This window comes from Archocentrus centrarchus, chromosome 23 (assembly GCF_007364275.1).
Source record: "Archocentrus centrarchus isolate MPI-CPG fArcCen1 chromosome 23, fArcCen1, whole genome shotgun sequence".
In the NCBI taxonomy this organism is placed as follows: domain Eukaryota; kingdom Metazoa; phylum Chordata; class Actinopteri; order Cichliformes; family Cichlidae; genus Archocentrus; species Archocentrus centrarchus.
In genome coordinates, this window is record NC_044368.1 from 23,799,249 (window position 1) to 23,823,191 (window position 23,943).

General features: G+C 38.4%; 1 protein-coding gene across 1 annotated transcript; it reads right to left on the bottom strand.

Annotated features, from left to right (window-relative positions):
* Nucleotides 1-11: 11 nt before the first annotated feature.
* Nucleotides 12-22,778, bottom strand: LOC115773831 (mucin-19-like). Its single transcript, XM_030720750.1, has 45 exons — nucleotides 22,730-22,778; nucleotides 21,812-22,037; nucleotides 19,141-19,270; nucleotides 18,988-19,051; nucleotides 18,596-18,678; nucleotides 18,169-18,364; nucleotides 17,369-17,494; nucleotides 17,148-17,268; nucleotides 16,913-17,048; nucleotides 16,734-16,811; nucleotides 16,579-16,648; nucleotides 16,364-16,501; nucleotides 16,135-16,284; nucleotides 15,765-15,859; nucleotides 15,533-15,665; nucleotides 15,068-15,311; nucleotides 14,247-14,287; nucleotides 13,805-13,893; nucleotides 13,532-13,686; nucleotides 13,311-13,449; nucleotides 12,189-12,293; nucleotides 11,723-11,917; nucleotides 11,362-11,434; nucleotides 11,107-11,276; nucleotides 10,742-10,898; nucleotides 10,302-10,412; nucleotides 9,976-10,117; nucleotides 9,739-9,767; nucleotides 9,279-9,450; nucleotides 8,837-8,994; nucleotides 6,838-7,059; nucleotides 6,399-6,640; nucleotides 6,042-6,228; nucleotides 3,876-3,960; nucleotides 3,295-3,467; nucleotides 3,035-3,104; nucleotides 2,813-2,922; nucleotides 2,696-2,727; nucleotides 2,453-2,606; nucleotides 1,611-1,648; nucleotides 1,404-1,511; nucleotides 1,150-1,189; nucleotides 838-946; nucleotides 419-607; nucleotides 12-262 (listed from the first exon to the last, which is right to left on the bottom strand). The coding sequence occupies exons 1-44, from the start codon at nucleotides 22,776-22,778 to the stop codon at nucleotides 442-444; spliced, it is 5,511 nt and encodes a 1,836-aa protein (XP_030576610.1). The 3' UTR covers nucleotides 12-262; nucleotides 419-441.
* Between the last annotated feature and the right edge of the window lie 1,165 nt (nucleotides 22,779-23,943).

Below are 23,943 nucleotides of genomic sequence, written 5' to 3' on the forward strand. Positions count from 1 at the left end.
AACTCTAGAAATGCTGTCATTAAACATGCTATTTATGAGTTTTTTTAAGCAAGACTAAAAGACATGCTACTGTAGTTATTATAAAGTGTTACCAGACTTTTTTTTTTTTTTTCATTTTAAAAACATAAGCAAAACAAGAATGTTTCCAAATTCTCAGACAGGCACAACATCTCAGGAATGAGCAAATCAATGAAAATGACCTGCATGGCACTGCTGAGGAAACCTTCCATAGAAACAGGAGTCAGAGCCACATGACGGTGACCTAAAACAGAGGATAAATATATATAGTTTTGTAATTGATAAATGTGTATTTTTAACACAAAACAGATTCAGTACTTTCTTTAAGCAAAGAAGAAAAACATACATTACTGTAATTAGATTTGAAATAGGAAATCTAATGACTTCATAATTGCTTCACCTTGGTTGTGCTCTCTCTACATTTCAGATGGTGCTGCAAGGTTTGCACACACAGCTGGTGATGTGCTTGTAAGTGTATTCTCTGGTAGTCAGGTCAGAGCAGTGAAGGGTCACTGATCTCCTCTCTGAGCTCTGCTCCGTGCAGCATTTGTTCTCCTGCTCCAGCACCAAGTCAACCTTTAACACCACCCTGTGGCAGCGGGCCGAGACGGACATAAAGAGAAAAGGAGGAGGGGATCGGTGGGCAAGAGAAAGATGAGAAAGTGATAAGAGGGAAGGATTAAGAAATGCAGAGGGAGGTAATGACATTTTTAAATGATTATTGAGCTTAAAAAAATTTTTTTTTTGGTCGGGGGCAGTTAACCTGTTCATTGGCTATGTCATAGCTGTTGTGATTAACCAGTGTAGATCTCCTCTCACCTCTGCTGGGGCGCACATTGTCCGTGGCACACAGGCATCTGTATGATAGTGGAGCAGTTTTCTATGGTGATGTTGATACTAGACACCATAGGAGCACAGCCCTTTTTACCTGGAGGTGGCAGAAATACAACAGAGGCTGAAGCATAGTGAGCATGAGCAAAATTTTTTATGAGAAATGGGAATACATTTTTAAAGCAGCAGAGCTACAGATTCATTTTGTAGTTAAAGTTTTGGAATTTTAAAAGTATTTAAACTGAAAGAAAGTAGAAAATGTTCACAGGTTAAAAAGAGATGTTTTCCCTGTTTTCTTACATGTATAGCAGCAGTGTTGGTCATCCCAAATTCTGTCCTCCTGGAAAACAAAAGCCAAGAGTTTATGGAAAGCTATTCTTCTGATATTCTTCAAATGTATAATTGCGGCTTGGTAGTGCTTCATAAGCTGTATTAAAAATTACTTTTACATTGAATATTTTAATGTAAAACTTTCTATACATACAAAAACATACATATTTATTGTTTTAAAATACAGACTTCAGTTTAAGGATCGCTGTGTGGGGTTTCAGTACCTCGGGGCAGTTTTCTTCAGGACAGACTTTAGTCTCAGTCTGAATGCCCTCTTTGCTGCAGCTAAATGACACACAGGGATGGGCAGGATCCATCCATTTGTCCCCTGCCTACACACACAAACACAACATTTTGTCATCATTTAGTTTCTGTCCAAATTCAAATAGATCTCCAAGGAAAAAGAAATATAGAAATTAGACAAAACATACCTTGTATATCTGCTGGTTATAGCGGCATGTCTTCTCAACTGAAAAAGACAACAAATATTCACAAATGAACTTTGATAATGACCAAATCAACAGTAATTTTTATGACAACTCACAACCACGGTCAGAGGAAGTGGAAATTCTTATACATGCTTTGTACTTTTCTTTTGTTTTCCTGACTTTTACTGCTGAAATAGTGACATTTTAAAATAAATTTTTAAAATGAATACAACAGAAACACCTGCTTTAAGTGAGAAGTTTTAAAAGCTTTTTAAAGGGAACATATCAGCAGTTTTACAAGTTTATATATATATATATATATATATATATATATATATATATATATATATATATATATATGGTCACCTACTAATTGGAAGGTCAGTGGTTCGATTCCTGGCTACTCCAGGCTGCATGCCTGCTGTTCTGATATCTCAGGATGATTTCTTGAGAGCAAGATACTGAAACCCAAGTTGCTCTCTGACGCAAGCGTGTTTCATGTTTCCCATTCTGGACCTTTGGACTCGGTTTTCCTCAGTTTTTTTGGGGGGGGTTTGCACTTTTACAGTTTTAGGTTTTTTCCACACCAACATCCAAGTCCGCATTCTACTTAATTTGTGATGAGCTGATCTCAAAATGAATGGCGACATTGCATCTACGTGTGTGTTGTTGACATTATAATGGCTGGAAACACTGGATGAGTAGATGTGTCTGAGCTTTTGCCATATATGGTACAGAATATTATTTATATTATACAATAGCCATTAAAAGATCTTGCTCACTAGAGTAAATGAAAAACATAATAAAAAAAATGAATAAAAACATTATGAAGCATCAGTTCTTACCACAAATCTGATCACCACAGCAACTGCTGTTTACCAAAACGGCGGTGGGGCCACAGACAGGAGCTGGTTCAGGAGGTTTAGGAAAACACTCCTCAGTATAAGTCTGGTTGTTACATGTACACACGTAACAACTGGACTGCCACACCTCGCCAGGCTAAAAGAAGCACACAAGCAGCTTTTCTTAACAGTCCAAATGAAATCAGAGATATTATCATTTTTGGATTGATGAGGGAAAATACTCACTAGTTTAGGCTCTCCAATTGGCCCTTTGCAAACTGGGGAAAAAAGAAAGAAGTCATTCAGTTTTCTGCAAAAGAACCGAAATAAAGTTAAAGGTGCCATGTAGACCATGTTACTCACAGGAGCAGTCAACCACACAGATGTTTGAGTGTTTTCCTGCTCTGAGCAAGGTGCTGGGACAGAAACAACCTCCTGTGCTCTTTTTAAGGGAGGCTCCTGAAGAACGCAGTCTGAACCAAAGGAAAAACACAAATGCTGAAAATCTGGACAACAAATCTAAATTGGATTTAGTAGAATGTTAGGAACATAAGTGCAAATATTAGTTGGTAAAAGTTTCCAAACCCCGCATAGCAGAAGTCATCCTGCTTGTCATAACATTCTCTATAAACCAGTCCATCTGGACATGCCACATCTGAAACATGACCATGAACACTAAAGTTAATAGCATAAGTATTAGTTTAAGGACAAAATTATCGCTCCAAGCAAAACACGACTACAGTCAAGTCTGCAAAACACAGAAAAGTGTGTAAATTACTTTTTAAGAGTATAATTAATTACTGGTTTACTGGCTTTGCTCCAAGTAACAAGAAAATACCACATACCACAGGTTCCATTGGTCAATCTTCTCCAGTCAACACAGAAACCAGCATTTTTACACTCCTCAGCAGCTTGCTCCAGAGCAGAGCAGGAAGCACTTGGATTATAGCACGAATCAAACTTACAATTCTTCTTTTGAAAGTTTAGATTCACATAGTTGCTGCAATTTTCAAAGACTCTGAGGGCACAGAAAGGATTCATTTTTCAAACTGTCAATTAAGATAAGGAACATATCATAGGTCAGCCAGCTATCAACCAGAGTAGGCCAGAACTTCACTAGAGAGCATGGGAAGGGTATTGGAGTATGCATAATGCATCTTTAAATGGTTTTGTGGGCAAAATGCTTTACTTTTATGGTGAACAGGGTTGTTACAGTAGCTATGTACCTGCAAATGCATTTATTACAAAATCTGACACCAGTTAGGATAGTGTGTTAGTGCATGCAGCTTACACGCTGTCTAAAAGCTCACACAGCAGACTTGGAAGACAGGTGGTGGGTATTTTAGCAAGTAGTGAAGTTGGTTCTGAATGACAGGGTACTTCCTTTGGTGCAGAAAAACAGGCTGGCTTCTGGGGGTCTTCATACATCCAGTCATAAGCTGTCTTATCACAGCAACTTTTGTCCTCAATCTGCCCTCCTTTGCGGATACACGATGCACCACCACACACACCTGGTGAAGAGATGGAGAAGTGAGCACAGATACACTGATCAGGCATAACATTATGACCACTGACGCTGATTATCTCTTCATGGCACCTGTTAGTGGGTGAGATATATTATGGAACAAGTGAACATTTGTCCTCAAAGTTGATGTGTTAGAAGCAGGAAAAATGGGCAGCATAAGGATTTCAGCTAGTTTGACAAGGTTTGATTTGTGATGGCTAGACAACTGATTCCAAATTCCCCATACAGCACTTAAAGGATCAGTTGCCAGATACCACAGGCTCCAGTGTCAGGGGTAGGAGAATCCATGCCTCGATAGTTCAGGGCTGTTTTGGCAGCAAAAGGGGGACCAACACAATTTAAGGTGGAAGGGTCATAATAAGATGCTTGATCAGTTTATATATGCCGGTGTATATGTTTATACAGTGTATATGCAATAACAATATGCTGCATTTCTCTGCATTGTGATGGTTAGGTCCTAAGTGTTAAACAGAATTTTCATCTACAATAGTATACAAATACACATAAACATATATACACAATACAATGTATACATACAACCAAAAAAACTTGGAACATTGTGTAAAATTCTGTTTGTTGCAGGGGTGTGTAAAATGTAAATAGAAAAACAAAATGCAATGTCCTGCAAATCTGTTTAACCCATGTTTTATTAACAGTAGAACACAGAAAACATATTAAATGTTTAAATTGAGAAAATGTACCACTGTAAGAAAAAAATGGTTTATTTGACTTTAATGGCAGCAAGTTAGGATAGGGCCATGTTTACCGCTGTGTAGCATCCCCTCTTCTTTAGATTGCAGTCAGTCAGGGAGCTGAGGAGACCATTTGCTGGACTTTGAGGGGAGGAATATTCTCCCATTCTTGTCTGATATAGGATTCTAGCTGCTGAACTGTCAAATTTTTTGTTTCATGATGCTCCAAATGCTTTCAACTGGTAAAGGTCTGGACTTCAGGCAGGCTAATTCAGCACTTGAACTCTTCTCCTACAAAAGCCATGCTGTTGTAATAGCATTGTCTTGCTAAAAATTTAAAGGATTCCCCTGAGGAAAACATCTGGATAGGAGCATATTTTGCTCTAAAATATGTATATACCCTTTAGCATTGATAGTGAAAGGTATCCAGATGTGCAAGCTGCAAATTACATAGGCACTAATGCACCCCCATAACATGAGAGATGCAGGCTTCTGAACAGAGCGCTGATTACAAGCTGGATGGTCCCTGTCCTCTTTACCCCAGAGGATGCAGCATTCATGTTTTACAAAAAGAATTTCAAATTTTGATTTGTCTGACCACAGCAAGCTTTGGCCCAGATAAGACGGTGGCCTGTTTGTATCATGTTCATTTATGGCTTCTTCTTTGCATGATAGAGCTTTAACCAGCATTTGTGCAAGTGTTCCTGAACTGATAAAATGATTTCCATTTCATGCCTGTTTTTAATGCAGTGCTGCTCAAGGATCACGGGCATCCGATTCTGATTTTCAACCTTGTCCACTGCACACAGAGATTTCTTCAGGTTCTCTGAATCATTTGATATTAGATACTGTAGATGATGAGATATTCAAAGTCTGCAATTTTTGTTGAGTAACATTATTTTGTTGCACAATTTGTAGACATTTTACTGCAGATTAGTAAACCTCTGCCCATCTTTGCTTCCGAGAAACGCTTCCTTTCTAAGCCTCTTTTTATACCATCCCATTAGTGACCCGTTAACTTAATTAGGTGAAAAATCTTCCTTCCTTTGTTTTTGCACCACTTACTTTTCCAGCCTTTTTATTAAAATCTCTCTTCCAACTTTTCAAAGATGTGTTGTTGCCATTAAATTCAAAATAAGCAAATGTTTTTCATGAAATAGTGAACTGTCAAAATTCAAACATTTGACAGGCTTTTAAAATGTTTTATTGTGAATAAAAACTTAATTGTAGGTTTGAGACTTGAAAATCATTGAATTCTGTTTTTACTTATTTACTTACTTTTATTTATTTACTTTTTACACACCATTCCAACTTTCTTGGAATTGGGCTTGGGGTTGTAGAGTATAGTACCAGCACTTTTCCATCCAATACCCACCACATTGTCCCTGGGTGTTGTTGTAGAAATTTTCCATGGCCAGACTGACCAGCAGGGTGTAATACGGAGTGAGGGATACAAAAGAGCGGATATCCGGGAGCTGGATAATAACTTTGTGTTCGACAGTCTCAAACTTCAACCCGTGTGCTTCATATGGTGGCTGTATGATCACATTGTTCAGAGTGGCCTAAGGTAGATTGTATTAGTGTCAAACCAGTGTTTTATTCTTACTTTTGGACAATGTATGCTTAAATAAATACAGATTTGAAGTAAAGCTATTCCATATCACAGATCATTATCTGTAATACATAAGAACTAATTGTGGTACCTTTTGAAAAGAATTAGGTCTGCACCTACCTGTACTTTAAACAACTGTGGGACAATACTGAGTGTAGCTACATTGTTCTGATATCTCAGGATGATTTCTTGAGAGCAAGACCCTTGGAAGCCTGGTACACAACTGGAGCTGTCCACCCCAATGGTCAGATTATGATGTGGTGAGCGTTCCTCCACCAAGATGTAGGTGCATTGATCCAGGAAATCAAAGGTTACTCCTTGGAAAGAAATGTAGTGGGTCTCTCCATACAAGTTGCAGTGACCTTGGAATGACACAGGAATAAGTAACGGTAGCAGATATTGGTAGTGCACAAAATATAAATAAACTCTCACATAAATTAACTTCATTACCTCAGGAAAACCTTCTTTTCTTTTTTTTTGTTACGCAAACTACTCTATCAAATAGAGGTAAATTAGGTTTAACAAGAGCTCTGCGAAAATCAGAAAAAGCCACACTTACAGTCACACTTCCATGTTTCACAGCATCCATCTGAGACATTTGTGACACGACCTCTGGGACAGTCGGGAATTTCGGGCTCTGGACATTCCAGAGGTGTCAATATAATCTTCCCATTCACGCAGTACTTCTGGAAGCAATCGTCAGTCCACGTCTCACCACAAGCCCAATTTTTGTTCTTGTTCAGATCTTTACACTCACATGGTGGTAGTGGGGTAGAAACAACTGCAGGAGAGAGTGTCTAGCTTATCATTTAAAAAAGACACAGCCCATGAAAAGCAGAGTAATATCAAGAAGAAATTCATAAGCACTTACCCTTGGATGTGGAGCTTTGTGTTTCTGGTGATCCTGTACTGAGAGAAAGTAAAGTCGTATGGATGACAGATGTGCGTTGTGTGGGGGCAGCAGTTGCTAATGAAGAAGTTGCCCTCATTCTATTAGTAGTGAGTAAGCTGGTTGTGGCAATTGTGCTTGATTTTTCAGGGGTTAATGAGGATACTGGGGTATTTGATATGCTTTCAGTAATCATTGAGACATCAGTATTAGTCGTCATTAGTACAGAGGTTGTAGTAGACATTTCTGACCATGCTTCTGTAGAGTTAGACAAAGTAGCTGTAGTCAGTTGTGAATAGGTAGTGGTAGGCATTGTGGCCCATGTTTCAGTGGCAGGTGAAGTAGCTGAAGTGGTGGGTTTAGAGGCAGTTGACATAATTTCTGTAGTAGTTAAAGCACCTGTAACAGGTGGTATGGAAGTTATCGTGGGCATTGGTGATGATGTTTCAGTAGTAGTTGTAGTAGATGTAGTTGGCCATGTTGGAATGGAAGTTGTTGTAGCAGCTGTGGGCACTGACTGTGTTTCACTTGTAGCTGAAATACTTCCAGCGGTTGGTATAAATGTGGTAGTGGGCACAATAGACCATGTTTTAGTGTCAGTTGTGGTTGGTGTAATTAGTGTAGAGTCACTAATAGGAAATACTGCCTTTGTTTGTGTGGTAGCTGAAATACCTGTAGTTGCCGGGCTAGCAGTGGTCTTTGTTGACAATGATTCAGAGGTAGTTAAAGTAGCCTTAGTTGTTTGTGTGACTGTAGTAGTACGTATTGTTGTCCATTCTTCAGGAGTAATTGAAGAAGCCCTAATGGTTGAAGTAAAGAGAGGCATTTTCGACCAGGTTTCAGTGGTTGTTGGTGTAGATGTTAGCGTAGAAATGGTCCTGGGTGTTACTGACCATGTTTCAGCAGAATTTGAGGTATTTAAAACCATTGGTCTAGATATAGTGGGAGGCATTGTTGACAAAGTTTCAGTGGAAGTTGAAAAATCTGTACTGGTTTGTGTAGCAGTGGCAACAGGAAAAATTGACCTTTTTTCAGTGGAATTTGAAATATCTGCAGTGGTCGACATGTAGGAGTTGGTCTGCAGTGATGACCATTTTTCAGTGTTGGCTAAAATAAGTTTAGTGGCTTGTGTCGAGGTAGGTGTTGTTGACCTTGTTTCAGTGGAAGTTACTGTACTTGTAGTGGGTTGTACTGGGGTAGTGATGGGCATTATTGACTGTGTTTCAGTTGAATTTGGAGTTGTTTTAGTGGTTGGTGTGAAAGCGGTGGTCAGCATTGTTTCAATCATAGGTGTAGTTGTTGCTGTAGGCATGCTAGTGGGTACTGTTGACCATTTTTCAGTAGTAGTAGTAGTAGTAGTTCTAGTACTAGTGGTTGGTATAGAGATAATGTTTGGATTTTTTGACCATGTTGACAGTAAAGAAGTGGTGGTAGATGTTGGTGACTGTTCAGTGATAGCTGAGGTAGCCATAATTACAGATGATATAGAGGTGGTGGGTAAGGTTGCCAATGTTTCATGGGTACTTGAAGAAGCAGGAGTTGTTGATATAAAATTGGTTGTGGGTGTTGATGACAATGCTCCAGTTGTAGCTGAAGGTGCTGTAGATGTTAGTGTAGAGATGCTACTGGGCATTGTTGACCATGTTTCAGTGAAAAGTGATGTCTCTACAGTTGATAGTGTAGAGGTGGTAGACACTGTTGTTAACGGTGTTCCAGCAGAAGCTGAGGTAGCTGTAGTGTTTGATGTGGGGATGGCAGTGGACATTGTTGACCATGTTTGAGTTGGAGTTGTTGGTGTAAAGATGGTAGTTGAAGTACTTGAAGTGGCTGGTGTAGAGGTGGTGGTAGGGTTTGTTGACAATATTTCAGTAGCAGCTGATGCCACTTTAGCTGTTATCATAGAGGTGGTGGTGGGTACTGGTGACCCTGTTTCAAATGAACTTGAGGTAGCTACACTGGATGATTTGTGGATCATTGCATTTTCAGTAGTAGCTGAAGTATATGTAGGGTTTGGCATCGAGCTGTTGATGGTGGAAATTCTTGACCATGTTCCAGTTTTAGTTGAAGGAGGTACAGTGGTTGATGAAGAGGTAGCAGATGTTTTTCCTGACCATTTTTCAGTAGTAGTTAAAATAGCTGTAGCTGGCATAGAGAAGGCTGTGGACACTGTTAATCTTGTTTCAGTTGTAGCTGAAGTATTTGCACTGGTTAGTGAAGAGGTGTTCGTGGTTGGTATCATTGTCCATATTTCAGTCATAGATCTAGCTTCAGGTGTTGGATACCCTGTTGAAGAAGATTTGGTGGTAATTGTTGTTGTTTTGAATATTAGTTGTAGAGGTACATGCAATTCAAAGAAAATGGAAAAAGTGCTGCACCATCATTTTCCCCCTAGTACATTTATGAACAGAAGACTTTTTTTTATAATTTACTGTAAGATTGCATTTACACTTAGGCCAACATATCATGATATCCAATAAAAAAAAACAAAACAATTCAACAGACTTCTAGGTTTCATAAAATGTTCATTTATTCAACCAGAGACAGTATTAAATGAATCTCAATCATACTTACGACAAGTAATTGTTCCATTTTCACAGGGGCTGGAAAAGAGTAGAAAATATCCATTTGTCAGTATTGCTACTAATGAAATGTGCAAGTGCTGTGAAGGAGAAGATGCAGAGAGCTTGGATGCAAGGGAGGGTGAGAGGGTGAGAGGGTGAGAGAGGCAGATGATCCACAGTGGCAACCCCTAAAGAGAGCAGCCAAAAAAGATGAAGAGGGAAATGACGCTAAAGACACTCAACTTACCACTCAAAAGACTTGATCACGACCACTTCCCCAGGTTGAACAATAGTGTCATTGAAATAACAAGAGCATTTCCTCAATGTTGTGCATTCTTCTGCATTCACATCATAGTATGGTGTCTCCATGGGACATCTGGGGTAACAACCTTTTCCAAGAAGAATTATGATTTGTTATTTAATGGACCTTTTTTTAATGCATAAAATCAAGACAATAATAAAAAGAAACAGTCAACAGATGCTGAGTGTAATGCAAAAATAATAAATAATAATTTATAAATCTTTATATACTTGAAACAGTATCTGTTAATGCAACTGTGAAAGTTTGGTTACCTTCAAGCTTTTCAGTGAAGTGGTGCTCTTTGCCACAGATTTGCATCTTACCACAGGCTTCATAGTGCCAAATACTTTGGTCAGGCTTGTTGTAGTAGTCGCAGTAAATTGCTAAAGATTAAAGTACCACAGGTAAAAGTATTACAAATGGAATAATATTTAATGTTTTTCTAAATTTTCAATGATAATTAACATCTCTCTCTGAATATTTATTATCTCGCACATCTTCAAAATAATCATTTTTAATAACACAGCATATATAAAACTTGACTTGTAATATTGAACATTGATAAGTGTTTAAAGTATGTAAAATGGTAAATAATGAAACAAAACTCTGAGTTTAGATTCAACTGCATAACAACCCCCTCCTTCCTAACTACAAAACAGAGGCAGCTTTATTGGTTCTGTAAAACTTGGAATATGTTTGCTTCTAAACTTACGACACAGATCAGGCGTCCTCCAATTAATGCAGACATCCTGGTCGCTGCAGGCCTCTGCATAAGCTGCCACAGCGGTGCAGAAGCCCAGGAACTTCCCTTCAAACTCACAGGAGCAGGACTCCAGCAAACAGGCCTGGTAGTAGGGATCTGGGTCCACCTGGGGATTAGAGAACATGCAGAATAACATGATAAAGGGATCTCTGTGCATTTCAAATACATTCAATAGTTATATGATAATAAATGTGGATAGAAAAGTTCTGTTGTGACACTTAGAGGCAATTGATTCACCACAGTCTTCTTATATTTTCCATCAAACTTTGTTTCCAAAGTTGTAAATAGTTTTTCTAATTATATAAAGAGCATACTTTCAAGTGACAGTCTCTGAAAGCGTCTCCTTTAATAATCATGCAGCGCCGCTGGGCCCAGGCTGAGCAGTAGGAGTTGTGGCCACATGGAAATATATCAGAGGTCACATCAGAACAGGGAGGAGCGGCTGCCTTCCAGCTGTTGCCAAAGACCATCGGACCAGACATCACTGGGAAAATTTTTTTTTTTTTTTAATTTTGCCAATCATGACCAAAGTATTATTGGATTATAAAAGTAAGAGCAAACTGATTCACCTGCTGAGCCACTTATCTGCAGGTCATTCATTTCATTAGAATCAAAATTCCCACACAGGCCACAAACTTTGTTCTGTAAGTAAGATTAATAAAAACACATTATTGCACATGCATGTACAAAATCAGTATTTCAAAATTACACAGTTGCTTTTTAAGTGCATTCATTTGCTATTTATTTAAAATAATTTGGTAATAAAGAACAAAATGTGTATGAGACAATATTCACAGCTATATTTGTATTTTTTATTTGTATTTAATTTGTATTTTATTAATAGCATTGTCTTGTGCTTTTATGACTGATTGTTGGAATCACATTCCTAATTTTGTTATGTAAACAATGATAAAAATTCCCATCACTCACCCTCCAGTTTTCATGTAATTTTATGATGAGCCGTGTGTGTTTGTCCCAAATGAGAGTTATCCCGCTGCTCGGCACTGACACGATGATATAGAGTCCCACACTGTCAACACTGTAAAGTGAATTTTCCTGCAGAGTCAGGTCTTGTTGCAGACGTTTGGCGACCTTCATGTCACTTAGTATCAGGGTGACTTTGCCCTGATGGGTTAAAAGATAGTTAGAAAGCTAAAAGCAAACAGTTACAACCACCTGTATTACTTTCTAAGGCCTTGCTGATACTTTCCTCTGGAGTCTGAATGATGTAAATTTCATCATTACATGTAAACTCAAAGGACCATGCGGACATCTGTGCACAAGTGATTAAGTGAACTAAAGCTATTGTTGATAAAATCAAAAGAAAAGAATAAGCAAGTAAGGAAACTGACGATAAAACATGGGCAGCTGATTTATCACAGAAGGAGTTACAAACCTTCAGGTCCAAGAGAATGGATCGAGAGCAGGTGAGCGCCTCATCGCAGCAGGGTACACTCTCCACTCTGACAGAAAATGTGCCATTTGTACCTCCACAATAATCCTAAAGTAGAAAAAAGTTGGAGTAATTAGTAATTCTATGCAAAGAAATCTAAAACTTCTAAGGGAAACTGAAAAAAGGGAGAACAACTATTTCTCTCAGAATTTAAATTTATTTTTAATGTTTATTATTTTTATTATTGTTGTTGTTATTATTATTATTATTACTACTACTACTACAAAACATTTATTACTATGAACACACTATGAATTAAATAATGATATAATTATTAATAGACTGGGTTCATATACGTTTTTACCAATACATTTTCTTGGCTTTTCCATGCCTTTGAGTAACATTTTCATGGCCATACATTCATTATCTGTGTATATTCATACTCATAGCATGAATATGATGCTTTCTTGTCAAACTCTGTGCACACAAAGAGAGACAGGAAAAAGTATTAAGAAATCGTTTGTGGTAACTTTGGAGTGAAGCTTAATTTTTGGGGCAGTGTACCCTAAATAGGCTCTTGTTTAAAGATGATCAAGAGGGAAGCACCACAGATTGTATTCTTATGTTGGTTGCTGGGTGAAAAAGCCAGTAACTGAGAGGCCCTCTGGTATTAAGCTCTTTTAGCTTAATACTTCTCAAGTGAATCTAGGCATTAAAAACAGCTATTTAACTACTGCAAATTTACATATGCTGTGAGTTACAATTCTGGTCTGATGCTATCTCACACACACAGCACAACATAAAGTTATATGGCATGATTGACATGCAAAAGTATAATTTACCAAGCAGATTTTCATTGATATTTGATGTTAACTGAAGCACACATTCTGTTGAAGAGTTGATCTATTTTAGAAGCAATTTTCCATTTTTCAGAAACTTTCCCGTTTTTCCTAAAATTCTTCAGGTCTGGAACATGGCATTTTCAAATTTCATGACCTTTTCATTTATGACCAAAGGTATTTCATGTTTTGTATGTTGTATCAGACCTGAGCTGTCATATGATATAGATTCATGTTTTCTACTTTCTCTCTTTGTCACCTTATCTGTTTGTTTATTAGGTCTCACCTCTACAAGAGTGTACTGGCAGTGTCCACTAAATCGATACCATTTAGAGTCAAAGGTCTCATAATGCCCATTTCCATAAACCTGACACATCCCCTGGCATGGCTCATCTCTGCAGTCCCACTGGCCCTGACCACAGATGCTGAAAGACAGCGTCATGTAACTATGATGGATCAATAAAAACTGTGACTGAGCCAGTGAAGTGGCACTTATAAATGTGTTACCATTTTTTACAGTTGGTTCTGACATGCTGTCCTGCACTGAAGACTTCACCACTGTACACACAGGTGCAATTGTCTCTAGAAACACAGTTTCCATAGTGATCTTCATATTGATCATTTGGGCAGTAGCAGCCACTCTTACAGGTCATGTTGGAATCCTGCAAATGAAGCAAACACACAAAAAAAAGACTAATCAAAAGTTCAACAGCACTACCAATTACACCTGTAGTGTGGTAAGTATTAGAGCTGTGATTCAGCAACTCAGAAATAACCTACCAGCGGTTTGCTGAGACTCTCGCAGGTTTTCTGAGCCGTCTTAATCGCATTCTCTGAGCACTGCACACAAACCTTAACATTGTTGCAGCCTGATAAAAATAATTGAAGACACAAAACATAATAACGTGCTAATCATCCAATTGCTAGTGGGTATAGCTATAGGTAATGTAATAGTGATGCAGTTAATTCTAACTTTGTGAAAGGTGTGCTGTTCCACTTTAATAACACTTTTCTGAGTGTGTCTGAATTCACTTACAGTCATTTTGAATAATTTCATGTGTGGTGTTATATATTTATGCTACTCTGCAATGGCAGCTACATCTCTGTGTCCTAATCACAAAGGATGTACTGCAGAAATACACTCTCTAAAATTATCAAATTAGGTTGGATCACATTATATTATTAGTTTTGAAATGGCTACAATAGAAATTTATGGACTTACTGCAATCCTTTGAACAGGTCAGTTTGCCATTCTCACAGAGGCTGCAAAAAATAAAATGTCTATAAAGCAAAATGTTGATAAATTATATTGTTGCATTTGAAATGGCTGTAAAGATCTTGACTAATCAGGCCCCATCTTATCTTAAAGACCTCATAGTACCACCCCATTAGAGCACTTCACTCTCAGACTGCTGGCTTACTTGTGGTTCCTAGGATACTTAAGAGTAGAATGGGAGGCAGAGCCTTCAGCTTTCAGGCCCCTCTTCTGTGGAACCAGCTTCCAGTTTGGATTCAGGAGACAGACACCCTCTCTATTTTTAAGATTAGGCTTAAAACTTTCCTTTATGATAAAGCTTATAGTTAGGGCTGGATCAGGTGACCCTGAGCCTTTCTTTAGTTATGCTCCTATAGGCCTAGGCTGCTGGGGGGTTCCCATGATGCACTGAGTGTTTTTTCTTCATTCACCTCTTTTTACTCAGTTTATATCCCACTCTGCATTTAATTGTTAGTGATTATTAATCTCTGGCTCTCTTCCACAGTGTGTCTTTTGTCCTGTCTCTCTCCCCTCAGCCCCAGCTGGTTGCAGCAGATGACTGCCTCTCCCTGAGCCTGGTTCTGCTGGAGGTTTGTTCCTGTTAAAAGGGAGTTTTTCCATCCCACTGTCGCCAATTGTTTGCTCATAGGGGGTCGTTTTGACTGTTGGGTTTTCTCTGTATTATTGTAGGGTTTTTACCTTGCAATATAAAGCACCTTGAGGCGACTGTTTGTTGTGATTTGGTGCTATATAAATAAAATTGAATTGAATTGAAAGAATCAACTCACCATTGTCGTCCTTCAATAACAGCAGGACCTGGTAGTGTTATGCCACCGTGATGATGGCATACACAGTCTGCCTTTTGAGTGCAGGTGCTTTCTTGGTTCAGGTATGTTCCTTCTGGACAGCCACAGCCCTCCACAGGAGCATCGTTCAAGCTGCAGAAAGGATCAGTTCCAGAGAGGGAGCTGCATGTACGGTTGCAAGCTCGGATGTTGTAGAAGAACTCTTGGTTCTTTGGACAACTGAGAGCTGAGACAGAACGATGTGATAAAACCAACATATTTATCATTCCTATTTCTGATTTCTGTACTTGCAGACATTTTTTTATTGGCAAACTGTTGATTTATATCAGCTTCAGTGATGTACCGCCACTGTCAATGGTCAGTATAACCTTCCCCATGATTGTGTCAACTGAAGGGAAAACTTGGGATTTTGGTATATTTGGGATATTTAATAAAATATTAACTCACTACAGTTGGTAGCTTTCCTCCAGTCACCAACAAAACCCCCCAGACTGGCACAAGCTTTGGCGTAGCTGCCTAAAGCAACACACAGGCACCTCTCCACACTGCTGCCACAGTTACAGGTTCTTTGGATACAAGCCTGTGAATAAAAGTAAGATCAGTCTAATCTCAAGAGGAATATTTAAACTCCTTAAAGCTAAAATTTTTTATCAATTTACTTGGTGCCTAAAAGCCTCACCGCATGATATTGATCAGGTGGCAAATGTTTGTGGCACTCGGAAAATATCCCAGTCGGGTTGTTCAACACGGAGCACCTTTCATCAGCAAATATTTCTACAACAAAATTTTTTTTTATTTTTCAAAAAGAATCTTATATTTTTACTGCTTCACAAAGTATAAAACTAAATTAGAAAAAAAAATGTTTTTGCATAAATGTATGTTACGTATTGCTCAAAATAATAATAATAATGATCTTCGTCACCATCATCATTGATATGGTCAATTAGCAATCAAGCTTGGTGCCAAGTCCACAATCTCTATAGTTAAACATTTAAATGTATACACATCTCCCGTTGTGCTAATTTTAGGTCTATTTATCTTATTTGTACCATTGTGAGTGTTGATGCAGGTGGTGGGTATGTTCACTGCACAAGCGCCCACACTCCAGGACAGAGCGAAAGGCTGAGCCGAGTTCTCGACGATCCCGCTGCTGCTGGTGAAGTCATCTGTGCTGTCACTGTTGCTGTTGCCACAAAGACCTGAACAACACACTGACTGATCAAACTGGATCATTCCAGAAAATCTACATTGATATATTTTCACGGGTGTGCGCCTTACCTGTAATCACGCTCTCATGTTTTGTAAGGACAGACATGTAAAGCTGGATTTCAGGAGACATCTGAATTTGGATCATAATATCAGAGGACGTCTCGACATGAACGTACATGGAGGACTGCCAGAAAACTTGAGCGTGATCTAAAAGTTAACAGGAAAGAGTCTTAGTAAACGAGTGAATGGATTACAAGCCTACCACACCATTTACTTCCATTTACCAGACTGATGAAGGTCAGTGATCTCTTGGTCTCCAAAGGTAACCGTGTTGTTTGTGAATGTATAAATTCCCTCCTAAAAGAAGGGTGCATTTAGTAAGCGTTTGTTATTTAGAGTGTTAAATGATTTTGAAGTCAATGCTCACAACTGTCCGTACCCGGAAGTGCTGGAGAACAACTTTTTTCAGTGATGCATTGCTTTCAGAAAACTGAATAATCACCGTCCAGTTAAGACCCTGCATAAAGTCATAAATTGAACAGTGGTTAGTAGAAACAGGCAAGATGGGAGCATACAGGTTCAGGCTTTATGATTGGCAGAGAAGACAAATTACAGTACCTGAAATGCTAAGTATGTACATTTACCAGGGACGATGTATTGTTTGCCATCAAATGTTGTCACAAACTGTCCCTCAATTTGACATTTTGTTGGGCAGAAGTTTTCAGAGCAATGCCACTTCCCACCTTCACATAAACTGAGGACAAATTTAAGAGGGAAAAATTGTTTTTGTGAGCCACATGGAAAGTCATGACTCATCAAATGTGTCATATGTCATTTCTTTCTGGCTACTTACCATGACTGACACTTGGTGTTACGTATATCTCCAGTTAAATAGGTCCTCCCGGCAAACACGCAGGGGCAGCTGGACAGATTCATGCAGCGGAATCCATCTGATTGATCATTAAGCACCTCCCCTACACATAAGTTCAGTATAGCCTTAATGCACAGCAAAAAAATAAACCCACATAAATGCATTATAATCCTGAATCCCTGTTGAAATCTGGCAGCGCTCACCCTGTGGGCAGATACAGGAGCTGGTTATATCCAGGCTAGAAAATTGGGGGTGAGGGTTGGAGCAGCTAGGAACAAAGGCAGCACCCTCTTCCTCATACATCAGGTCTCCAGGACAAGTTGGATAAGCTGTATTTGCCCGTTAAAAAAAATGGCAGTAGTATTAAGTGAGCAAAGTAACCAAAGGATCTGTAAAAAGAATCAAGTCAAATTCTTCCTTTTAAAAAAATACTTGTTTCTCCAAGGAAGTAACAAACCCAGCAGAAACCCTTTATACTACAGTTTATGATTAACATGCAGGTCTAGCAGGCTATTGTGTCTTTTAAACAAAAATGGGAGAAATTCTCTACTAAGTCGCCGTGTGATCATATGAATCGTGTATCTCAGTTTTTGTCTAACATCCCAAGAGAATCTCTGGGTCCTGACAAGTTCCTGAACCTAAAGTAGGCAAACTGCATATTTGCAGCAAGCCAATGCACAAATAATTCTTTAGGTGCTTTGGTGGAATGCCATTGTTATTCAGAAAAAGAGAGACAGAAAAAAAAGAAGCTCTTTTTTTAATGTCTTCATCAAAAACACAAAGCATGTTTACTTTGGGGGTGCAGAAGAGTTTGCCTTGAGGGACACGCAAAATCAAAAAATACAGCGATGATCTTCGAGGATCCAAAACCTGACTCTGTTATTTTTTGGGGGCGCGGGGGGGGGCTTGTTGTTGTTTTTTTTTTTCTCACAAAGTGCTTTTGTGATTTATCAGTGTGTGTGAAAAATCTATGAAAATATTTGAATAAGAACTGATCTCTTACCACATTGGGTTACAGATCTCCAACTGTCCCAGATATAACTGCTTTTTCCACAGTGCAGAGCGATCTCTTTGTAGAAAGCACAGCCGATGTATTCACTTTTTTCATAGCTGTAAATGTTCCTGTGGCAGAGCTGGAGATAATGAAGCCAGCTTGTGTGCAGACAATCCAAAGTGTATGAAAAGAATAGCTCGCATACCTGCAAATATCACCACAGGAACCATCTGAGCATGTGGAGCTAAATGATAGATTACAATTATAGTGTGGAGTCTCTATAACTAAAATGAATAATATTGCAGCATAGCAGAATGTATAAACTCCCTAAAATCAGAACCCCATTTGTAACTCAATAATTTCACTTTATCACTAAGTCGCTGGATTCTAACTAAACAGTGGAATAACACCAAAGATGCAAACACCAAACACCTACTGGATTAGTGACAGAGGCGGGATCTCGAGTTTGACATGTGTCGTCAGTTATCACACTCTCTCTAATCAACTGCTGCTCGTTGTCTAATTTCACAAAAAAAAAAAAAATACTTTGAGAAAAATGCATGACAACAAATAAAAATTGGGAGAAACAAAAGTTACACAAAATATGGACATGCATATTAAAATATGAGCAAAACAGCATTATTAAATTTATCTTCCATTTTTAAACTAGCATCACATCAATGAACATTTATGCCTCATGTGTGCTATTTCATTACTGTCAATAATAAAAACTAATTTTATAACCACAAACACTTTTTCTAGTGAATAAATATAGCACTTGTGCTTATGTTAAATCTATTAGCACCAACTGTCCTGTCGCTGTCTTACTTGTTACATTGTGTTTTCCACACAGTCCAGTCATGTCAGGGCTCAGCTCCTCCTCCAGCTCCACCTTAACAGCAAATCATGCAGAAGCTTCAGGAGTTGATCTTGACTGATTTACAGAGTATGCAAATATGCGCACTATTTGAGTGGTCTCACCCAAAGAGAGTCTATTCCTCCAGGTACGCTGTGCCAGGTTATAGACAGTGGGAGCAACGAGCTCCGCAGTCTAGTGTAGATGCCGTACTGAAAAATATGCTGATAGGTGTGATCATACGGTAGTGAAACACTGCAAACAAACAGGTATACAGAAGCATCTGTTCAGAGATTGCATTCACAGAAACAACTGTTTCAGATGGTGGCTTAATAGTACAAATGAATAATTATCTGATTTCATTATCAGAAAAATATTTTGTTCCCACTTGTACACAGTAAAATGCAACGTCTGATGTTCAGAAACCTCTTTAACAAAAAAAAAAAAAAAAAAAAAAAAAAACTTCTGCTGAACTAAGGGCAAATGTGATAAAAAAAAAAGAACAAAGCTAAACTGTAACACTGGCAACTTCCTCAAAAACAGTAAAATCATCTCACTGAGTATAACAACAGAGACGGCCCAATTAGCGCACAAATGGCAGCCTGTTGATTTGGAGCAGATTAAGATCCTTTGTGATTAATGCTGATGCTTCTAGTGCCGCTGTAGGATACTTCCTAATGTACTGGTGGTATGACTTAATATACCACCAGTTTACAAAGAAGGAAGGCATTATCACACTTTAAAATGGCATGTTCCTGTTCAAATTCCTATTTTGACCATATGGAGTGAAAAATGTCACTGTGGACAAGAATGTCCAGTTAGTGTGTTAGTATTATTCTGTAGCAAAGGTAAGGTATTTGATTTTGGACAAACACATGAACAGCTGAGCACACCATCAGCCAGCAGCTAGTTTTTAACAGTCCTGAAAGTTCTAGTCTGCCTGAAGCCCATTCGTTGGTGACCTTATATTGAAGAGGATGATTTTACTAGGTGGTCAAATCTAGACAGAGATACCCAGATGTAATTGATGTCACTCTGATCCAAGAGCACCCTTGTGTGCTGCATGAGATACATAAAGTATAACACTGGTGTTGGGAAGAGCAATGATGGGCATGGCTAAATGGTTGAAAAAGTGCCTAATTAAGTAAGCTCACATATTATATTTTGAACAATAAGCCTAGTTTTTCTCCACGTCAACATCAATCTTTAATGAGGTCATTTATCATTAATTTATGAAGCTCACATTATCCACTGTGTTTAGGTTCATTGCCCGTGTAGCAACCCTTTGATAATATGCAATGTAGTAATGAAAACTTGCTGGATTAATGTACATTTCTCCTCTTTTTTTCTAAACTCTTAAAAGCACAAAGCTTCACACAAAAATAAAACACAGCAGATATTTGTAACATCTTTACACAATCCATTAAGCAGCAGAGATTTAATGCCACCATTTCTCATGTTTCTGTCATGGCACGAACATCACAAGTTAGCTAATCTAAATGTATGGAACACTAAACAGGGCATGACTCCCATCATGTTATCAAAACCCAACACAAAAAAGACCAGGACTGAAAATAGTGACAATGACCAAACATGAAAGTACGGTTTCAGTTGTTCAAAAGGTTTCCATGAGCTTTTCTTTTTACTTTCGTCAGGATTCAGTTACCCACACACAGTGATCCTTGCATAAATGGACTGTCCCAAATACTAAATCCCAGTTACTAAAAGTAACCTGATACTATAAGTAGCCTGCATATGAACCAACACGAGCACAATGCAGAGATACTTACAGCACAGCACCTCTGGGTGCAATTGTTGGAAAAAGTTCACAAGTGGTCGAGATTTGACATCATACCGAGGCCATCAAACCCGACCCACATGGAATCAGTTAGATGAGAATTCTGTCTTTTGAAGACATCACAGTTATTGTACTTTCTCTTCATGAGAATGACTTACGGTGATCTGCTGTGAATGGGCCGTCCATTATAATTTGATTGAATGTGTGCTTTTGTGGAATGGTTTAGATGATGAAATTAAGCAAAGTACAAATATTGCACAATTCAAGAAAAATATAGGGAGCATATAAATAATGTGTATAAAAATGAATGTGAAGAATATTTTGTTATTACTGAACTATATATACACGTACATTAAGCTCTGATCTATAGAGTATTGAGTAAATTGTATCTACTGGTACTTTGATATGTGTAGGTTTGTGTAGCCATACATGTATATGTCTGTGCATACATATACATATGAAATGTTTGGGTTGTAATATAACTAGTTTAATTAAGAAGTTGTATAATGACATAGGGACAGGACTAGATCAGCTATTGCTTAGCTTCCTGCTCCTTTTTCGAACACCTTGAGATTTGTCTACATAATATTTTGTTGGATATTTTATGCTGTTATTAATGTTGTTTGTTTTGTATCTGCTGTATGTGTAAATATATGTACATATGCATATATACATAGACGTATATTTTATTTTCCTAAACTGTTTTTTATTTTTATTTTTGATTGTTCGAAATAAATAAATAAAAAATTTTTAAAAAGTAGAATTTAAAATACATTCTGCTTTGTCTATTTTATGTTTCATATTGTTTTACATGTTGATGAGATAGATTTAAAGGCTTTAGATACTGTAATATATCATTTTCAAAAATCTGGTAAACAAATACTTGGTTACTTGATCTTTATATTGTGATATAAAAGCCACCCTGGTAATTACTGTAGGAAGGTGTTGTGATCTGGCTTCCTTTATGGCCATGTTTTGTATCTGTATCTGGTATCTACCTTTTCTCCTCCACCTGGATGCTTCCATTCTGAAGAACAGTGCTGACTTTGTTAATGATGATCTCGACTTGGACCAGCAGACCGTTGTTCCCTCGTCGTATGGTGATGTCACATTCGACCCGGTTGTGGGTGAAGCGGATGAAGGTGAATGGGCAATTGGACAGCACATAGAAACCTAACCCACTGAAAGGCTCGAGAACACCACTGCCGAATGTCCTGCAAGTGTCTGATCACAACAAGAGTCTGAACTGAATGACTTTTACTGACAGCAGACCATGACTGGATTCAATAATAAAGCATAAATTAATTAAATAATGTATCATGTAGGGATAAAGACTTTATAATGCTTCCATCCATCTATTCTCTTCCGCTTATCCGGGGCCAGGTCGCAGGGGCAGCAGCCTAAGCAGAGAAGCCCAGGCTTCCCTCTCCCCAGCCACCTCCACCAGCTCATCCGAAGGGACGCCAAGGCGTTCCCAGGCCAGCCGAGAGATATAATGTCTCTAGCGTGTCCTGGGTCTACCCCGGGGCCTCCTCCCGATGGGACATGCCCCGAACACTTCACATTTAATCATTATTTCAAAATTTAGTGACAAAATCTAAACTGTTCAAATGAATTTTATATCACTGCTCCTTCAACATGCCTACAAAAAGGCCATGGATCAAAAATTAAAATGAAATGAAATGCTGCATACTCACATTTATGAATTTCACTTGTTGTCATGGATCCTACCTTCCCAAAAACTAGGATAAAAATGCAGTGTCAGGTGTGTGTAAACATATGTAGTAACAGAAAATACCTGGTGTATAACTAAAAATATATTTTTACAAAATATTTTTTATATCTCTGATAATGCATTTTTTATCACTTTTTTTCTTTCTAAAGTTTAAGATAAATTAAAGAAACCAGTATGATACCTGAGGCCAGTAAGAAGCAGACAGCTGGTGTCCATCGCTGTGAAGTCATGCCGCCTGATGTTCCCATGCTGCAGGTGCAACCAGGAGGAAGTGTACCAACAGCTCACCACAGGGTTTATATATGCACTGTCAATGCACCACACTAAGAGTAACCATGTGCACATGCATTAACACATGCACACGCCAGTTCTCACACAACCTTCCATCACTTCAGGGCATTTTACTCTGACCTACACTGATTCCCTGGAGACCCGCTCTAATCCTTACTACAATCTGAAAGCATGCCTTCATTTAAAAATGTCATTATTTACCTTATGAGGACTTTTGGGGATTAAATGGACCTCTTTTCCAACCAGTTCTTGGAACTGTAAACTGATATTGGGGGTGGCTGTAGCTCAGTAGGTAGAGCAGGTCACCTACTGATCGGAAGGTCAGGGGTTCGATTCCTGGCTACTCCAGGCTACATGCCAATGTATCCTTGGGCAAGATACTTAACCCCAAGTTGCTCTCCGACCGTTCCGTCGGAGTGTGAATGTGTGTGGATGTTATATAATTAAAAAAGCACTTAGCTTAGTTAACATGGAAGTGCTTGTATGGATGGGTGTGCATGGGTAAATGTAAAAAACGTGTTATATAAGCGCTTTGAGTGCTCTGACTGAGTAGAAAATCGCTATATAAGAACTAGTCCATTTACCATATTCCCTGCACCCTTGACCACAAAGCTGATGACTGCTCTGCACAGGTCCCCTCCACCATAATGTCCAATTGTGGTACACCACAAACATTTTTTCTTATGAAAGCAATGCAAGAGAGCATCTACAGTATAACCCTTCTTTATTTTCCTGATCAGCTAATAAAGACTTAACAAGCTTTTTTAGTCCCACTGTGAATGGAACAACTTGTATGGACAATTTATTTCAAAAAAGTGCCTGACAAAATATCTATGGACACTCTGAGGTCCTATCCTTTGGCAGAAATCTGTTCACATTTCTCAACATTAGTACTTTTTGTTGTGTGACAATAGCAACATGTAGTCAGATAAAAATGACAGCTGCTTCTTACTAGTTATTTTACAAGTAGAGAAAGCCGAACAGCTACATTTACAACTACATTTACTACATTTACAGTTACTTTATATCTCACTGTACATCCTGTATAATGACAATAAAGGCATTCTATTCTATTCTATAAAAATCAACCCAATCTGAGAAAAA